This window comes from Phocoena sinus, chromosome 11 (genome assembly GCF_008692025.1).
Source record: "Phocoena sinus isolate mPhoSin1 chromosome 11, mPhoSin1.pri, whole genome shotgun sequence".
Classification (NCBI taxonomy): Eukaryota; Metazoa; Chordata; class Mammalia; order Artiodactyla; family Phocoenidae; genus Phocoena; species Phocoena sinus.
Window position 1 is genome coordinate 1,328,604 of NC_045773.1, and position 17,558 is coordinate 1,346,161.

Sequence of the window (17,558 nt, forward strand, 5' to 3'; positions counted from 1 at the left end):
GCGACAGGACCAGCCGGCGACAGCCAGCCCCGTGGCCGCCCTCCCCGCGCCCCGGCACCCTGCACCCTGTCCCCGGGGCCTGTTATCCCCAATAAATGGAGGAGGCAAGACGACGACTGGATGGGTGGACCCCGTTCTACCTCTCACTGGACCTGTTCCCAGACACCAAAGTGAGGGCTGGGCTGGGACAACGCAGGCAGCCACTCCTCCCCTCTGGTTGCCCAGCCTTGCCTGGGCCTCACTGGGGATGGGGGGCCAGGGGCCCAGGGAGGCCCAGCACATCGCTCGTGGACGTGGGGGACGCGGAGGCAAAAGCCCACGCCTCTGCCCGTTCTCTCCCCTCTGCTCCAGAGCCTGTGGGCCCTGAGCTGGAGCTTATCCTGCTGGGCTTAACAGAAGCGTCCAGCCACAGGGGACCTCCACGCCTTGCCAGGGCCTGCTTTCTGGGATCGGGAAGAGCAGAGGCTAACGGCTTCTGGCTCCTGTTGGATAAAGTGTGACCTTCGCTTCTCCCAAGAGAGACAGGGATCGGGAACTCTTCTCTGAATCATAGTATCTCGAGTGCCTGATGCAGCCACACGTCACCCCACCAAGTCCGCACACAGATCTATGCGATATGACCGCCCCCATCTTACAGAGGAGGAAACCAAAGCTCTAGGACCAGAGGAATCAAGGGCCAAACAATCCAAACCGCGCCCCTGCCTGCCATGCCCCCTGGACCCCTTTCCTCCCCTCTCCCACCTGCCACCTCTGCCTGGAATCCCTCCAGGGCAGGGGCTGCTCAGGCTGGTCCAGATGCGGGGTTGGGTGCCCAGCATCTGCTGCTTTCCTGGCAGAGGCCCGCTGGGGTCTGAGACATGGAGGCCAACAGGGAGTGCCCCCCACCACTGTGCAGCTCCATTTTATTAGAAAAATAACCAGTAAGTCACCATCATCTGTTTAATCCTAAAAACCAAAATATTCTAAGAACCAATCTAGGGGGTGTAACCTAAGAGGTGTGGTGGTGAAAAGACACCGGGGCTGAATAAATGAAGGAGAGGCAAGGTGGCTCCCCAGCGAGGGCCAGGGACCCATCTTTCAAGAGCCCCTCCGGCCCGCTCGCATTCCTGGCCATTAGCACAGGAACAGGGAGCTGGGGTTCACGCAAACACTCCTCCTCAGCCACCCAACTGGCTTGCTGGGAGGCACCCAGGAGAGCCCAGGCCCAGAGCTCGGAAAAACAGCCACTTCCTACAACCAGCCCCCACCCCGCCTCACGTTAATATTACAATTCTTCACAACAGAGCTGAAATAGTGCAAAAAATGGGGCTGCTGTAATTGTTGCTAGCTTGTGTGTCAGCCTGATAAGATATAACAAATATTTTCCTCCCCACCAGGGTCTGTTTCCGCCTTGGTAATGGATGGAGAAACTTCTCATAGTCGGCGAGGGATCGGTCGTAAAAACTTCGCCTGGAAGATTAATGTAATAATCACAGGCTTTGCTGGATAAAATAGGAGGGATTAAAATAACCCAACCTTCCTACCTGTCCGGAACCATCTCCCTCACTGTGGAGCACAGACGAACGAGGAGGCCATCTCTCTGGGCACCACCAAGGCCAGGAGACCTGAGGAGCAGGACAGGGGGCCATGACCACACATGGCCGTCCCCCCCAGGACTGCTCTGGACGGCACGGGCCCTGTGCAGCTGGGAAGATCTCCGCCCAAGCTGGGCTGGAGGAGGAGGTCCAGCCAGGGCAGAGCCTGGTTCTGTCCTCTAGGGTATGACTTTCCTCACACCAGCCCTGCCTGCCTCACCTGCCTGGCACAGAGGTCAGGGCTCGAAGGCCCCTCCGACAACTTGGCACACTGAGGAAGGCAGGTTAGCCACAGGGGTTAGGAGCACAGACACCAACCAGCTGATTCATCCTTACTAGCGCTGGGCAAGTGACTTAACCAGTACCAATCCCGTGGGGCTACCGAGAGAATGCGGAAGGAAATGCACAGCATCACACAGGCCCTAGCACACAACGGGCTCTCGCTGCATCTTAGGTATCACTCTTCCTTTGTTCCAATGTGGCTTAAGTTGAGAGACCAGAGACACAGGTGCAGCCTTGGAGGAGATGGGTAGCCACGTCAGGCCTGAGCGCACAGCCCTGGCCTCAGGAAGCGTCCCACCACCCCTCCCTGTGCCTGGTTGCCTCACACACACCCCCAAGACCCCCACGCTGGGATCTCCCTCAGGGGCGGGGCCCACAGAAGACCCATTTAGGCAGCATGAATTCGCTTGGGGCCTTCTCAGGGCCTGGCGGCCCTCCAAGGGCTAGATGGATCCCCGGGCCTCAGCCCTCCTGCCCGGCCTCCTGCACACGCTCAGGTGATTGTCACTACATGGGGAACAGCGGTGCTGGCCGACTTGCATTAAGGTGGTGATTAGATCAAGATGACCATCTTTGTTTGGTCCCCTCTCCCACACACAGTAACAGCACGAAGACCCTGCCCACGTGGCACTGCTGCTGGGCTGAGCCCTGCCTCAAATGAGCAGCACTGCGCTGGAGACAAGGACCGGGCCTGGCACACAGCACACACTGTGGCGTCTGCCAGGCGTTCCACTGCCCCTCCCTCCCAGTCGCAGTGAGGGGGGCCCGGCAGAGGGACACAGGAGCCAACTGACAGGGATCCCAACGGTCAAAGCTGGAACAATCTGAGCAACAAAATAAAGTCATATTGGGTTATAACCCAAATATATAATAAATTTCCGTGAGTCCATCCTGATAGAAATGACTGAAGAAATGAGCAAATGGGGAGAACAGGTGACCTCAGCCCTCCCGGAGGTGAAGCAAGCTCCCCTCCCCTCTGTGAGGGCTGTGCTTAGAGACGCCTTCCAAGAAGGACAGTGAGGAAAGGGAGATGGAGAAACCCAACAGCACATCCTCAGCCGGGTGATCAAGGTCAACACAACAGCCGTGAGTGAGCCTACCGGCGGCCGCACCTTTGACAGGACGTGATGGAAATGTCCCTTTCCCTGTGCTCTTCCTCCCAGTGACCCTCAATCCCAGTTTAATTATGAGAAAAACATCAAACAAGCCCCACTGAGGGATATTGGACAGAGTACCTGACCAGCACTCCTCAAAACTGTCAAGGTCATCAAAGACAAGGAACGTCTGAGCAACCGTCCCAGCCAGGAAACCACAAGAGACATGACGACTGAATGTGACGCGGGCCCTGGACGGATCCTGGGACAGAGAGGACAGCGGATCACTGAGAAAGCATGCACAGAGCACAAGGACACGTGCTGCGGGCTCATCGCACATGACAAACATGCCACGTGGCTGTAAGATGTTGACAGCAAGGGACCCCTGCACCATCTTCACAGCAATTCTGTACATCTCCAGCTGCTCTAAAACACAAAGTTTACTTTTTAAAAAATTAAAAGAAAAGTCAGACAGGTATCATCAAAATAACCTATCAGGGTTTATTAGAAAACACACCAGATAAGGCAGGGTTTCTTCAAAGCAACCACGGGATGAGTCACGGTAACTTAAAAAGAAACTCTTCCACACCAACTGACAGCGCTGCCACCAGCCTGAGTGGGGAAAGCCCAGCCCGGGGGCAAGCCGCCTGCCCGCAGGCCAGAGCGGGAGCGGGCCTACCCGGAGTCTCCGCGCAGAAGACCTCGGCCGTCTCACTTCATGTACTTGTCCTGCTGGTCAGCCAGGATTTTGGCTGAGGACTTGGCGTCGTAGAAGAGCTCACTGATCTCCTCGACGTGCTCCTTCTCAATGCCGTCCTTCCCGTTGATCTTGGCCAGCAGGTTGGCCGGGGTCAGCAGCTGCACCGCGTACCTAGAGCGGCCGGGGTCAAGGCAGGTGTGAAGCAGGGCCACGGATGGGAGCCCCCCCCGCAAGTCAGCAGGTGCATTGAGGGAGCTGCAGAAGCTTGGGCCAGCTGCTGCAGACACAGCAGACAAGGGGAGAGTTGCACTTTTCAGAGACCTGGAGTCACAGCCTCACCAGGGAGGGGCCAGAAGCCACCGGCATGACGTATAAGCCCCGCTCCCCGAACCTGTCACTGCCTAGAGGTCCTCCCCTCCAGCAGGAGGCCCTCCACCGCTGCTGGGAAGGGACCACAAACCTGGAAGTCTACAGCAGCAAGCAGGCAACGCCAGGGTCCAGATCGGGACAGGGACCATGGCGGAGAAATGAACACACAGCCCCATGAAAGCAAAGGCTCCAACCAAAGGCAAAAAGTCCAGGAGTTTCTGAAAGCACCACTCCACCCAAACAAAACAGCCTGCATTCTGCTTCCACCTTAGGAGCGAGGAACTGACTCAAAGGGAAACGGCCAGGCCGAACACTGTGAAGTCATGACTCATAAGCACTCAGGACACTGAGAAGGGTCACCCTCCAAGCAACTGGCTTCCGGCCGCTGGTGGGCAGTCCGGAGAGCCACCTCTGCCCGTGCTCCTCCCCGCCCAGCAGACGCTGCAGCACAGGGCCGGAGCGGAGGGGCTGCCTGCCCTGCACCCGGTCTCCGGTTCCGTCCATCTCCTCCACGCGGGGGGCCGCCAGGCAGAGCACGCTCTCCACCAGCAGGACCGTCTGCTACAGGACAGGGGGGACTTAACCTGTCGCTCAGCTTTCCCAACACCACGGTCTAGCTGTGCTGCACCTGCCGCAGGATGAGACCCACCACCCCGGAAGAGCAGGCACGGTCCCGCGCCCTGGGAAGGCGCCGGCGGGGTCCGGGCACGGCCAGCTCACCTCAGAGTGGTCTTGGTGCCGATCTCCCCCAGGTGGTTCAGCGCCTCCTCACTGATGGTGATTCCCTCTGTCTGGGCTCGGATTTTAATGATCTTTTGGAGGAGAAACACTGTGATCAACAGTGACCGACCTCAAGTGTTCCCGTCCCATCTCCTAATAGCACAGACGCCCCAAGCGGGGCCGGTGGGGCAGAGCCGACCCCGCGGGCGCTGCTGTCCTCGCACAAGTCGGGGGCACAGCCCCACGCCGACTGGAAGGCAGCTGGTACCCCGAGGTGTGCACCAGGGCGGCGCTGTCCCTGCGCCCACCCTGCCTGCCCCGGCTCCCTCAGCGGCAGCTAACCCCCCAGCAGGGGCACCGCCACCTCTAAGCACTCAGGCAAGAAGAGACACTTCTTATTTGCTTGACAAATGCGATGGTTAAATAAATTTTAAAAGTTACTTTTAAACATTTACCAGCTCTCATAACATCACTGGGAGATATCTCATCTGTCAAGAAAGAAGAGGCTGACGCTTGTGCAGTTTGAGATCCTGGTAAAGTTGGAGGGGAAGCAGGCTGGCGTGGGGACACGGTAACACAAGTGGCACCAGGATCCTGCAGGCGCACCAGCACTGAGTGATAAGGGGCAGCGGGATAATGATGTTGTGTGTTGTGGAGCTGAGATAACTCGAGGACTTCGGGCCTCATATAATACAGGAATTTTTCACTTTGTCAGCTTCGTAAACAAGTTATCAAGAAGCCCCTGTTTAAATTAAAGCCATAAAAACACACCCGGGATACAGGCGTAGAAGTGGGAAAGACTGGGCCCCCAGCCAAAGCCTCACAAGGGGAGAGGGACCAGAGGTTTAGGAGGTGGACACTTCAAATGGGCGTTCAGCTCTCAGGCAGAGACCCCGAGGGCAGGAGCTGCAGGGGTACGGAGGTTAGCGTCTAATGACCCTGGTTAAGGGGACCCAGCGTGGCAGCCGCTGTCAATGAGAAAGGCCCGGCTCGGTAGGAACCAGGTCCCGCAGATGTCAGCAGTGAGCGGACGGGGGGCCGAGGTGGACGGGCCGGCACGTACCAGGCAAGGCAGCCCCGCTGCTGCAACCAGCGCCGCCAGGGCTGAGGCCCGGGTGCTGGCAGGAAAGGCTCTCATTTCGTCAAGAGAGACTCGGAACTCAGATTTTTGTATGAAATGTCCTGACTGCTGAATGCTGTCAACTTATTTAAACATTTCACAAACACTGCACTGGCCACATCTGTTCAGCCAGGGGGCTGCCAAGTGTGACCTCTGTCAAAAGAATCTTAGTACGTCCGTGAGGCGTCCACTGTCTGGGGTCCAAAGTGAAATGCAGCTGAGCAGAGACGTTACTGGACGGGCACAAGGACGGCAGGGAAAGGAGAGAGCAGAAGGCTCCAGCCACAGGACTCCCCTCCGGCCATGACGGTCAGAGCGGGGCAGCTCTGTGCTCCCAAATAGAAAGAGCTTCTCACCCACAGCTGGGATGACCAAGGAGTCCCCTGGGGGCCTTTGGAAACTCTAGGAGATGCAAACATTGGGTCCTGGAATCTGGTCTGGGGGAGAGCACCAGCCCGGAGCATCTGGCCTTTGGCGAGCCACGGTGACACTGGAGGGCTGTCAGGGATGCTCTGCTCTCATTCTCTCTAGAGCAGGTCAGAGCAATCCCAGGAGCTCCTGTTTCAGACTGCTCGGAAACGGACGGTTCATAAATTAGATCTTTAATCATTTAATAACCTGCAGGGATAGTTTATGAGGGTGTCGGCGTTGACGGCAGAGTACCCAAGTTACATTTACTTTGCTTTTTAAAAAACTCACCCCGGGCTCCAGTAAAAATGCCGATGTTGTCCCCTGAACAGCACGAACAAAGCCGTGCTCGTCTGGCAGCTGGTCTATCCTCTGCTAACCCCAGAGAAAGCCCGAGAAGAGACCCCCTGGCTGAGCCTCCAGACTCTGGGGCACAGCGCACGTGCCAGGGAGCTAGGACCGCATGCTCTGGGTTTGTGAACAGCAGCCGTGACGGCCGCACCCCCCCCCCCCCCGCCCTGAGTTGCCGTCACTGGCTCCCTCAGTCCCCACGACAGCCTTGAGCCGAGGGAGCTCGTCTCCTGGTGAACAGAGGCCGCGAAGCACCGCGGGGTACAGGCTGGGGCTCCGGTCCAACAGTCCGGGTAGGGAAGGGGGCAGTTTCTCCCCTGCTTTGGCTTCTGCTCCTCAGCAGTGAAAGCCCTGGCTTCAACCTAGCGTTCATCCAAGAGCAAGAGACCATCACCTGGTGACAAGGCCCCAGCCACGAACGCCAACTCCTAACTGACGCAACCAGCTGCTTCCGTGAACTGAACCGCATGGGTGTCCTGTCTGTGCTGCTTATGCAGGGAGATCTCTGGCTCCACACACCACCAGCACTCCTCGTGCTGGTCAACAAGACATGCCAGCAGGGCCAGGCCAGACGGGCCGCAGGCAGGCAGGGGAGCTGCTGGCAAGTGTCCAGGAGCGGCCCTCTGAGCTCCAAAAGGAGAGGCTTGCTGACCAACTACCACAGGGACTCCACTCCCAGATGAGACATCTCTAGCGGGGAGGAGGCTGGCGGCAAAGCGATCAAAAACACAGGCTTCAGGATCAGACAGCCTGGATTCCAGTTATACGTCCTGCCACCGCCTAGCCACTGACCAGCTGTATGAGCTTGGGCAGGTTAACCAGACTAAGTCTCAGTGTCCTCCTCTTTAAGAATGCCAGTGAAAACAGTTCTCCCTACCTCAAGGTGACGGGGGATCAAATGGCCCAGCACAATGTCTAACAAAGACTGCCTGTGCTCTGGCGAGGAGAGGGTCCGGCAGAGCTCACCGAGATGTCAGTGCAGCCCTGGGCCACTCCACGGCCCCAGCTGTGGGCACATGCTGACCCCACAGTGAGAGACCTATGCCTCAGCAAGACCGTCTGGGGCAAGGGTGGGCAGAGCAGATGGCTGGGCTCTGCAGGGCACAGTCTGGCTTTGCGTCCTGGACTCGCTACTCAGTGACTCAGCCGTCAAAGGGGGGAAACGACTGCCTGGAAGCATCAGAAAAGGGACCGGGGCTTCCAAAGGTGCCGAGGCACTGTGGGGCACACATGGGGTCGACGAGGCCAATCCCATGCATCCCGCCAGCCCCCGCTCCCAAGCCTCAGCCAGACTCAGTTCATGCAGGGTTGAGCACACGCTGCGGGGGGCGCTGAGCTAAACGCTCCCCTGTGCACCGTCACGCCTCTTCCTGTGAGCTTAGGCTCGTGTCCTCCATTCCACACGGCCTCTACACTTGTGATGCTGTTTCGCTACCATCTCCACAGCCTCGGCAGCAGCCCGGGCAGAGCCTCCGCTAGGACTTGGGTTCTGCGCCTGCCAGAGGTGCCTGTGTGGGTCCTGGTGGGCCAACGCCCAGGCTAGAGCCTCTCACTACATGATGTTCTGCTGCCTCTTTCCTAGAGCTGGTGGCCTCCCTAATGGCTGTCACCAAGGCGATTTTCTCACTGTCCCTTTCCTAAGTTTACAGGAAGGGATGGAGTAGAAGAGAGAACAGCCAAGACCACAGGCAGCTGAGGTTTTGTGCCAATTCAGGCCACGTGCCAGTTGGCTCACACGCCGTTCAGGTGGGGGGCCTTCTCGCTGGGCATCGGGGACACGGGGAGCGAACGAGGGGAGAAGGGGGCGGCGCTCACCTGCTTCATCTCCTGCGGGGTATACAGCGTGGCCCGGATGATCATCACTCGGTCCAGAAGGTCGAGAGGGATGCCGTGGGGAGAGGCGATATCCTCCGTGCCCCTGAAAGGCCAGAAGTGCCACATCGCTCAGGCCCCTCTGAGACCAGAAACTGGACACTGGAAACAAGGCTGAGGCCGTCACGATGACAAAGCAGCTAGTTCTCGCCCTGAGAGTCAGAGGCAGGACCGCAGAGGACACAGACTACTAACTCAGGTGGTGTCAGAAACAACGTCATTATTTTAGCAAATATCAACACCACAGGAAATTTGGGGAGGAGAAAAAAAGCCACCTAAAATCACATTAAAAATACTCATATAGGTATTTGCCAAATTTTCCTAAGTTATACTATGTATGTAGATTTTTTCTTTTTTGCTTTTGTCCATGTTGCTTCAGTCTTAACAGACCATCAAGTGTTTCACTTAATTCAAACCGTTGGGCATTTAGGTAGTTTCCAGTTGTTGGTATTATTATTCATGGTGTTTTGATAAATAATTGTATGCATACAGCCATGCACATTTCCTCAGCAACTCTCACAGAGCATGACACAACCGTGAATATCTCCTTAATCAAACGAATGAATGAACGAACGAATATCCTAATTTACGCAGCTACATGAGAGATCTGATCCCATCGCACTGCAGCCAGTACTGAGTATTCTAATTCTTAGTTTGCTGTGACTTCCTGGTGGTGCAGTGGTTAAGAATCCGCCTGCCAATGCAGGGGACACGGGAAGATCCCACATGCCGCGGAGCAACTGGGCCTGTGCGCCACAACTACTGAGCCTGCGCTCTAGAGCCCTCGAGCCGCAACTACTGAAGCCGCGCACCTTGAGCCCATGCTCTGCAACAAGAGAAGCCACTGCAATGAAAAGCCTAAGCACCGCAAGGAAGAGTAGCCCCCGCTCACCACAACTAGAGAAAGCCTGCGCGCAGCAACAAAGACCTAACGCAGCAAAAAAAAAAAAAAAAAGTTTGTGGGCTTCCCTGGTGGCACAGTGGTTAAGAATCTGCCTGACAATGCAGGGGACACAGGCTCAGGGAAGATCCCACATGCCGTACAGCAACTAAGCCCGTGCGCCACAACTACCGAGCTTGCACTCTAGAGCCTGAGAGACACAATTACCGAGCCTGCGTGCCACGACTACTGAAGCCCACGTGCCTAGAGCCCATGCTCCGCAATAAGAGAAGCCACTGCAATGAGAAGCCCACGCACTGCAACGAAGAGTAAACCCCGCTCTCCACAAAAAAGAGAAAAGCCCGCACGCAGCAACGAACAGCCAAAAATAAAAACAAATAAATTAAAAAATTTATTAAAAAAAAAAAAGTTTGCCGCTTAAAGGTGTAGAAAAACGAAGAGTATAACACATCATCTGAATTTGCATTTCCTTGATTACTAATGAATCATTTGAATGCTTTCCCTGTTACTTCATTTCGTTCTGGGAACTGTCCTGTCACGTCCTTTGCCTGTCGTCCTCTTGAATCCTTAGCCAGACCAGAGGAGAGCGGCCCGGGAGAAGAACCCCGCCAACCCACCGGGCCGCAGGGCTGCAGCTCCTGATGCGATGAGGGCTGGGCCAGCCTGGCGGCACACGGGCCTACAAGCTCAGTGAGCTGAGCCGGGCCTGCCTCCGCCTTCAGGAGCCCATCAGCACCGAGGCTGGCCTCCCCAGCGAGACCAGCCTGCAGTCTACGGTCAAGGAACAAGGGCAGGTCATTTGCAGCTAACCTTCAGTAAGTTTCAAAAATAAGTAAACATTCTAGAAATATAACTTCAGTAGAAGAATATCCACCTGTTGAAACTCTATCCGGTCAGCTGAACTGTAAGTGTATACGTATCACTGCAAGAATAAAATGCCCTGACACATGCTACAACAGGATGGACCTTGAAAATGTTACACTAAGTGAAAGAAGCCAGTCACACAAGGGCAAATGCCGCATGATTCCACCCATCGGAAATCACAGAAGCAGAGTACACCTGAGATTACCAGGGGCTGGGGGAAGGGATATGGAACTCACTGGTTAATGGGGACAGAGTTTCTGTTTGAGGTGAAGGAAGAGTTCTGGAGATGGATGGTGGTGATGGCTGTACAACATTGTGAAGGTAATTAGTGTCACTGAACCGTACAGATAAAAATAATTAAAATGGCAAACTCTATGTTATATACGTTTTACCACAATGAAAAAATTCAAAAAAAGAATAAAATGCTCCATCAATAATTGTTAAATCTAATATTTAAAAATAAGTAAGACCTTTCCAAACAAAAAGGAAAATAGTAGCAAATATAAAATATTAAGATACCATTAGAGAAAACAAATCTTTTCCATCAACAAATATTTCTAAAACTAATAACGAAGAATTATTAAGATGGGGGCTTCCCTGGTGGCGCAGTGGTTGAGAGTCCGCCTGCCGATGCAGGGGACACGGGTTCGTGCCCCATTCCGGGAGGATCCCACATGTCGCGGAGCGGCTGGGCCCGTGAGCCATGGCCGCTGAGCCTGTGCGTCCGGAGCCTGTGCTCCGCAACGGGAGAGGCCACAACAGTGAGAGGCCCGCGTACCGCGAAAAAAAAATTAAAAAGAATTATTAAAGATGAAATTCTATCATGATTCAAATTTTAGTATATTTGGTATATCTGTAATCTTCATATTAAACAAAACAATCTTTAAAAATTACATTTAATTTTTAGTTATTTACTTCTATTTAAGCCGTATGTCTCTCCTTGTTTTAGGTCCTATTTAGGAATTCTCTTGGGAAATGTTTAAAAGACCTCAACTTGCCGTCTTAAAATATCCCCAACTCTCTAACACTCACGATAAATTAACTTCAATTCAGACATAATAAATATAAAAAGTCTAAAGAAGAAAAGATCAGAGGAAAAAACACAAAAGAACAGAATTTATAAGAAAATGTTAAAATTTTTTCTTATAGTTTTGAGTCCATAAAAGTAAAAATTTAAACAAAAAAACTCTGCTTAAAGACTGCTAAGCATTTTTCAGGAATTAAAGACCAAAGACTGGAAATTTGTCCAAGCTATGAACCTTAGGTACACAGTTCCTTTCAGACAACATATTAGTGAAAAATAGTTTCTGGAACTCACACCCCTCTGGACGGGGTTGGGGTCAAGCTTCCCAGGCCCCACTGGGAGAGTTGAGATCAGAGCCACCTTTCTATGCACTTTTTTTTTCCCTAGATGGGATGAGACTAAGACAAGCACTCTGATCCTAAGAGATATGGGTCCTGCCCTAAGCTGCCTGGCTCTGCAGGGCCTGAGAGGGAGGGGCATCTATCAGCAGAGCTCCCTCGGTAGGGGGCGCCATCCGCCCAGGCTGAGCCCTTCCGCCAGCTGTCAGACTGAAGCCAGGCAGGCCTGACCAAAGCAAAGTCCAGGAAGCTGACAGGGCTTGTGCAGCAGGGACACCAGGCTCACCAGGCCACGTGTCCAGTTTCCAGATGCTGCCCAGGTCAGGCTCCAGCTGGCTGAACCTGGTACAAGCTGCCGGCCCTTTAAGATTGCAGAAGACACCTGTGATGATGACAGGCGGTGGTCTTATCAAGACGTCATCTCAGGGATTTCACAGAGGGGATGCAAGATGCTGCCGCCACAGGCACTTGCACCGTGCACACAAACCCTCTTTCTGAGCGAGAGTGATCACCTGAGCAGGGGGCCTGCCCCACAGCCAGCAGCTCAGCGGAGACAAAGCTCCTCCGAGGCAGGTCTAGGTGAACCAGCAGTCCAGGCTCCCCACTAGCTTTGGCTCCCGCTCTGTGCTGAGACCCTCAAGGGCCTTGGGGTCTCCTTCCAGGTTCCTGCACCCCCTGCTACCAGAAGCATGCGGCCTCCGGGGCTCTGCTGCCCTCACTACCGCGCTGCAGGCTTGAAGAGGACTCTGTACCACCCCCTCAGGCCCTAGCACTGCTGAGACCAGGCCCCAACACTCAAGGGAGTGCAGAAAACCAGTGAGCCAACTGCTGGGCACACTGGTGCTTAGGCTCGAGAGCTGAAAAGAGGGCGAGTCCTCTGGGATCCCTTCTTGAAGGTGGACCTAAGGGAGTTGGGTGGGGGGAGGTGCCAGTGTGGCTCCAAGAATGTCTGGGCCAGAAAGAAACGACTGGTTTCACTGTCAGAGGCCTGGGTTCTCATCCTATCTTTATGACCAGGGGCACACCACGTTGTCATTCTGTTTCCTCTCTGAAAATGAAGGCAAGACACACACCTCCTGGAGCTCGGAGGAGGTCGGAAGTTAACACAGGCCATGTCGCCAAGGGCTGGCCCATCTGACCTTACCTTTGCCCACTCCAACCGGATGACCAAGACACACCCCAGTGGAACCCCAGTCACCACGACGAGGCCCTCATATGCAGAAACAGGATGGCTGCTGCGCTGGTGACCGCGACAGAGTGAAGTCAAGCCACTCTGCTTCCCTCGAAATGAACACGACCACCCCTCACCCTCATCCTGACTCACGACACTACGGGATGAAAGTGATCCTGGAAGAACAAATGAGCCCGGGCAGAAGGTGGGAAAGCCTCATGGTACCTGATGACACAGTTGCCTCGGTTGGACGCAAAGATGACGATGGGGGCAATGGAAGACTCCAGCGCCCGGTGCAGGTAGGTGAAGCACTCGATGTCCAGCATGTGGACCTCATCAACGAACAGCACCCCCGGAACCAGCTCTGCCACGCCCTGGTCGATGTACTTGTTCACCACCTTGTTAATCTCCCCTCGGAGTTTATCTAGGAGTCAGCAAGGATGGACAAGCAGGGTCAATGCCAGGTGCGGAGGCTGTCACCTTTCTCTTCTCTTCCACCCGAACTCAATCCAAGCCTAAGTTCAGGGCCGGGTTTCACTGCTAGCTCTGTGACCCCACAAGCAGGCTACAGCCCTACTCCAGGCTTCAGTTTCATCTGAAAATAGGGTTAACTTTACCTAAAAGTCACAAACTTGGCTGCCTCCCCTGAAGTTGTGTTTTGTTAAGTTTGTAAATGGCTTTTACCACATTCTGCATGTCTGTCACACTCCCCACCAGGCCTTATTACTCACACCCCCAACCCAGGAAGAAGGGAGCTTTCAGATGCAAATTTCCCTGTGCTGCACTCGGTGAATGACCCTTTCTCTTGGCCCTGTGTGACAAAGCTTCGTTAATTAACTTTCAATCAAGCGCTTGGAGGAAGGAATAGGGTGCGTGCAGAATCCTCTCCGGAGGGAAACCTGGGAGGAATGACAGGTTCTGAGGAAAGGCACCATCTCAGAGCTCTAAGAGGGACAGAGCCTCTCAAAAGCTGAATAACCGTCCAAGGTCACAGTTCTCATTGTCCAAACCAGCGCCTGTACTAACAGCAGGAGGGAGCAGCCCACAAACCAGCACCTTCCACCACAGCCATGAAGCGGGATGGTCAAAGCTGTGTTAAGATAAGGGCGCTGCTCTAGGCAGCTCTAATAGAAAGGGTTCAGATCATTCCACTGGCTGAAACTTAAAGGAAACACAGCTTTAATGTGTAACATTTTCAGGTGACAAAGCTATAGGTGGTAATTAGAAAAAAGAGGGGCGTACCAGTTAGCAAGGGGAGCAGGTAAACTACAGGCCCACAAGGGGCAGCCACACTCCCGCCTCGCCTGGGGACTCCATGCGCTGCAGAAGCAACATGACCCGTGACAGCCTCCATCGGTGGGATGAGCGCGAGGACACCGAGGACAGCCACACTGTCAGGGGGGAGGAGTGCGCCTCCCGACGCACTCGTCAGGCTGGGGACCGGGTCCGTCAGACCCCAGGCCCCCAGCTCTGCCTCTTCTCTCACCTGTGATCTCCGTCTTCTTTGGTTTCATGAGCTGGCCCATCATGGACAGGATGTCTTGTCCCCCCTGCAGAGGAGAAGACTCAGGAATCAGTCCTGCTTCCTAAGGCAGCTGCAAATGCCTCATCGCCACCCCCGAACCCCAGTGCCCCTCGTCAATTGCCCCACGTCAGCTCGTCAACTCGACAGGGGTCCTAAGATGTGGAGACCCTGGGCACCTGCACTGGAAGCTTGAGGAGCTTCTCAACACAGAGGAGTTTTGAAGAGGTTCCCCCGAGCGGCCAGAATTAAACAAAATGCCTTTGTGGGAAGAACAAGCTCCGTGGGGCCGCTCGCCCCACCCCGGCCGTGTCTCTTCCCAGTCCCGGACGGCTTCACCCCACAGGACTTCCAGCTCTTCCCTGGGCATCCAGCTTTTCTGGACTCAATTCGAGCCCACCTGTCAGGAACCACAGTCTGTTTCCTGGGAAGCCCCTCCATGGGGCGTCCGACCCCAACACTGGCCTGCCGCTCCAGCCCCCTGGGGACAGACGCATGGACTCGTGTCCCCCCCCTCCTCTCACTAGGCCCGGCTACCAGACTTGCTCGGAGCCCAGGGCCCGTCCCTGCAGCTGGCTGACCCCGCACAGGCTCACCCACCTGCCAGCCCCTCAGTGCAGGTAGCAAGCAGTCAACATTTCGTGATCGCCTGCTGTTTCCAGGCCCTGGGACACAGGCGCTCCCTGAATGTTCAACAGTGAAAGGGAGCTAATGTTTCCCAAATAACTTGCCGGGCCAGGTAGGAAGTATCATGCCCTTTTCACAGAGGAGTAAACTCAAAATCAGAGAGCCCTAAATCACAAAACCCTGAAGACCCGAAGTGACTGCCGGCCGAGCCCACAGTGTTGGAGCCACACAATCCCGGACTCCACTTTGGCGAGACTCGTCAGGCGAGTGGCTCCAGCAGGCTGGTTTCACAAACTGGGGGGAGATTCTTCAGCAAGCTCTCTGCCAAGGCTCCAAGGGACAACACCCATGGATCAAATTTCAGGTTAGAAAGCCTATTCCCTTGTTAGTGAAGAGGTGGCCTCTTTTAGGACGAAGAGGAAACCAAACCCAAAGACCACCAGCAGGGGAGTCGGCTTCTCTGTACTGCACATTTCCCAGAGACGGCATACAATCGTCCTGTGCTTTCCCCACACTGTATTAGTCAGGACACAGCATCCATCTTCTACTTGCATACGGAACAGGGACAGTTCCAGCCAAAGCTATAAACTGGGGATTCTGCTCAGCAGGGGGAAGACACAGCTTTCTCAGGCTCCCTAAAATCCTGCAAAGGGCTCAAAGAACACTCCTGCCCTCTGCCATTCACACCCAGAGCAGCCCAGGCCCGAGCGAGTGCTGGAGAGAAGCCAGGGAGAAGCTGGCCAGCTCGGGCTGGGGGGGGGGGGGGGGGGGCCTCGGCTGGGAGAAGGAACAATACGCAGGAAACCATCTGTGACTAGAGCGTTTGAAACGCAACAAAGGAGCCCCTCGTAGCTCTTGTCCATGTTAATTGTTGAACATCACAGACAGAAAAGGACTGCCTGCTCTAAGAAGCAGCAGCAAGACTGACAGTTCATCCCGGAGCCTCCAGCACACAAAAGGCTCCCGCGCCAGCAGGGCCGCCAGCAGGGCCAGCTTCCCGGCGGTAGCTGGGGGCAGTACCTGGGGCCGTGCGTTGGCCACGTCCAAGTCATGCAGGGTCACGTCCTGGATGATTTCCTTCTTCTTGTGCACGTCCCCCTTGGGCAAGGGGACGTACTCTTCAGCTTCAAGGTCGAATTCGGTGGCGTAGGTATCACACCTGCCCTGCCTCTGCGGAGAGGGCGAAACCTGAGTGCCTGGCGAGCTCCACTGCCAAGTCCCCAAGCGGCACAGGGTGAGATAAAAGTCTCAGGTCCCACTGCGGCCTGACAGCCGCCTTGACAAACTGCAAACATGGCCTCTGCTTCCCTGCTGCCAAGAGAAGGAGCTATCTGCCCATCGCTGGGTTCCAAAACCTGGCTGAAAACACCCGATACTCTCTCCCAGAATCTTCCCCCTCTTTCTCTTAACTGTAGGCAATTCCCGATAAAGGGCAAATCCAGCAGATTAACTGGAGACGGAGGGGCTGTTCAGACTCTTTTGTAGGTGGGTGATTTATTGTATGATATGAAGTATTATGCTCATCCATTAAACAGTGAGGAACTCTGTACAGGACACTGGAAATCAGATATAAAAAGAATGCCAACTAATGCAGCATTCCTTTCCACATGCATATATCTTGGGAAGAAAATACCGAAGAGATAAAAGGAAGATTAAATACCCTGCACATTTCAATTTGAAAATGACTACAGTTGTCTCGCTTCCTCACCATTCTCCCCCTCTAAACAGGTTTTAGTATTTTTCTAACAGACTGTCTGTTTTAATCATGAGAAGGTTAAAGAATGCAGATAAAGGGAAAGCAAACTTGACTAAACATAAAGGGGCAACTGCTGACCTTCCATCAGCATCGCAGCAGACACAGTGCCCCTTCCCACGCACCCCGGACCCCCTGAAGAAAGAAAGCCACTTCCTGGCCACCTGGGTCTCCTCGTGGTATTACCTTCACGGCCCCACTGTTGGCTTCGATGTAAATCACATCTCCAGCTTCTACTCGCTCTTTCTGCAAACTTTCAAAAATGCTGGGGTCCAGCTTAAAAAAACAAACAAACAGTGAACCAGAGAACTATAAACCACGTTGTATTTATTTCTGATATACTGTAAGGTAGTTTCCTCTATGAGAGCTGAGGTAGCTAATGACCGTATGGAGGGAGAGAGGGAGAGAGGGGGTGAGGGAGAGGGGGAGGGAGAGAGGGGGGAGAGAGAGAGAGAGAGAAAGAGAAGAGAGGGAGAGGGGGAGAGAGAGGGAGAGAGAGAGAGAGAGAGACAGAGACGGAGGGAGGGAGGGAGGGAGGGAGTGTGTGTGTGTGTGTGTGTGTGTGTGTGTGTGTGTGTGTATGGGGGAGACAGGCTTTGGGGTTTGAGTGTCCCGAAGAGAACGCAGGAGAGGGGCACAAAGGGAGACCTAAGCTCCTCCTTCCTTTTACTCCAGAGGCTGCAAACTGGCAGATATGGCTCTGACCACTTCCAGGTGGGGCCCATACTGTCCATGGGACCAGAGACCCTAACACCCCCTTTTGAGATTGCTTTCCCTGCTTCAATCCTTTGCCCTCCCCACGCCGGGCAGGGGTGGAAGTTTCTGCACCGGAAGCACGGACAGAACCTGCTTACTCTCCATGGCTGTC

The 17,558-nt window shown here is 54.6% G+C and overlaps 1 protein-coding gene across 2 annotated transcripts in view; it reads right to left on the reverse strand.

The window, feature by feature from the left end:
- Positions 1–3,426: 3,426 nt before the first annotated feature.
- The window catches only part of RUVBL1 (RuvB like AAA ATPase 1), a 35,054-nt gene continuing 20,922 nt past the window's right edge, over positions 3,427–17,558 (reverse strand). The window contains exons 5-11 of one of the 2 annotated variants that reach the window (XM_032649687.1): positions 16,877–16,966; positions 15,958–16,107; positions 14,275–14,338; positions 13,014–13,212; positions 8,434–8,536; positions 4,740–4,831; positions 3,427–3,821 (exon numbers count right to left, since the gene is read on the reverse strand). In XM_032649687.1, coding sequence (XP_032505578.1) covers positions 3,662–3,821; positions 4,740–4,831; positions 8,434–8,536; positions 13,014–13,212; positions 14,275–14,338; positions 15,958–16,107; positions 16,877–16,966 — 858 coding nt within the window. In that variant the 3' untranslated portion in view covers positions 3,427–3,661. The remainder of the gene's footprint in view (positions 3,822–4,739; positions 4,832–8,433; positions 8,537–13,013; positions 13,213–14,274; positions 14,339–15,957; positions 16,108–16,876; positions 16,967–17,558) is intronic. The other variant, XM_032649688.1, reaches the window with a different exon arrangement.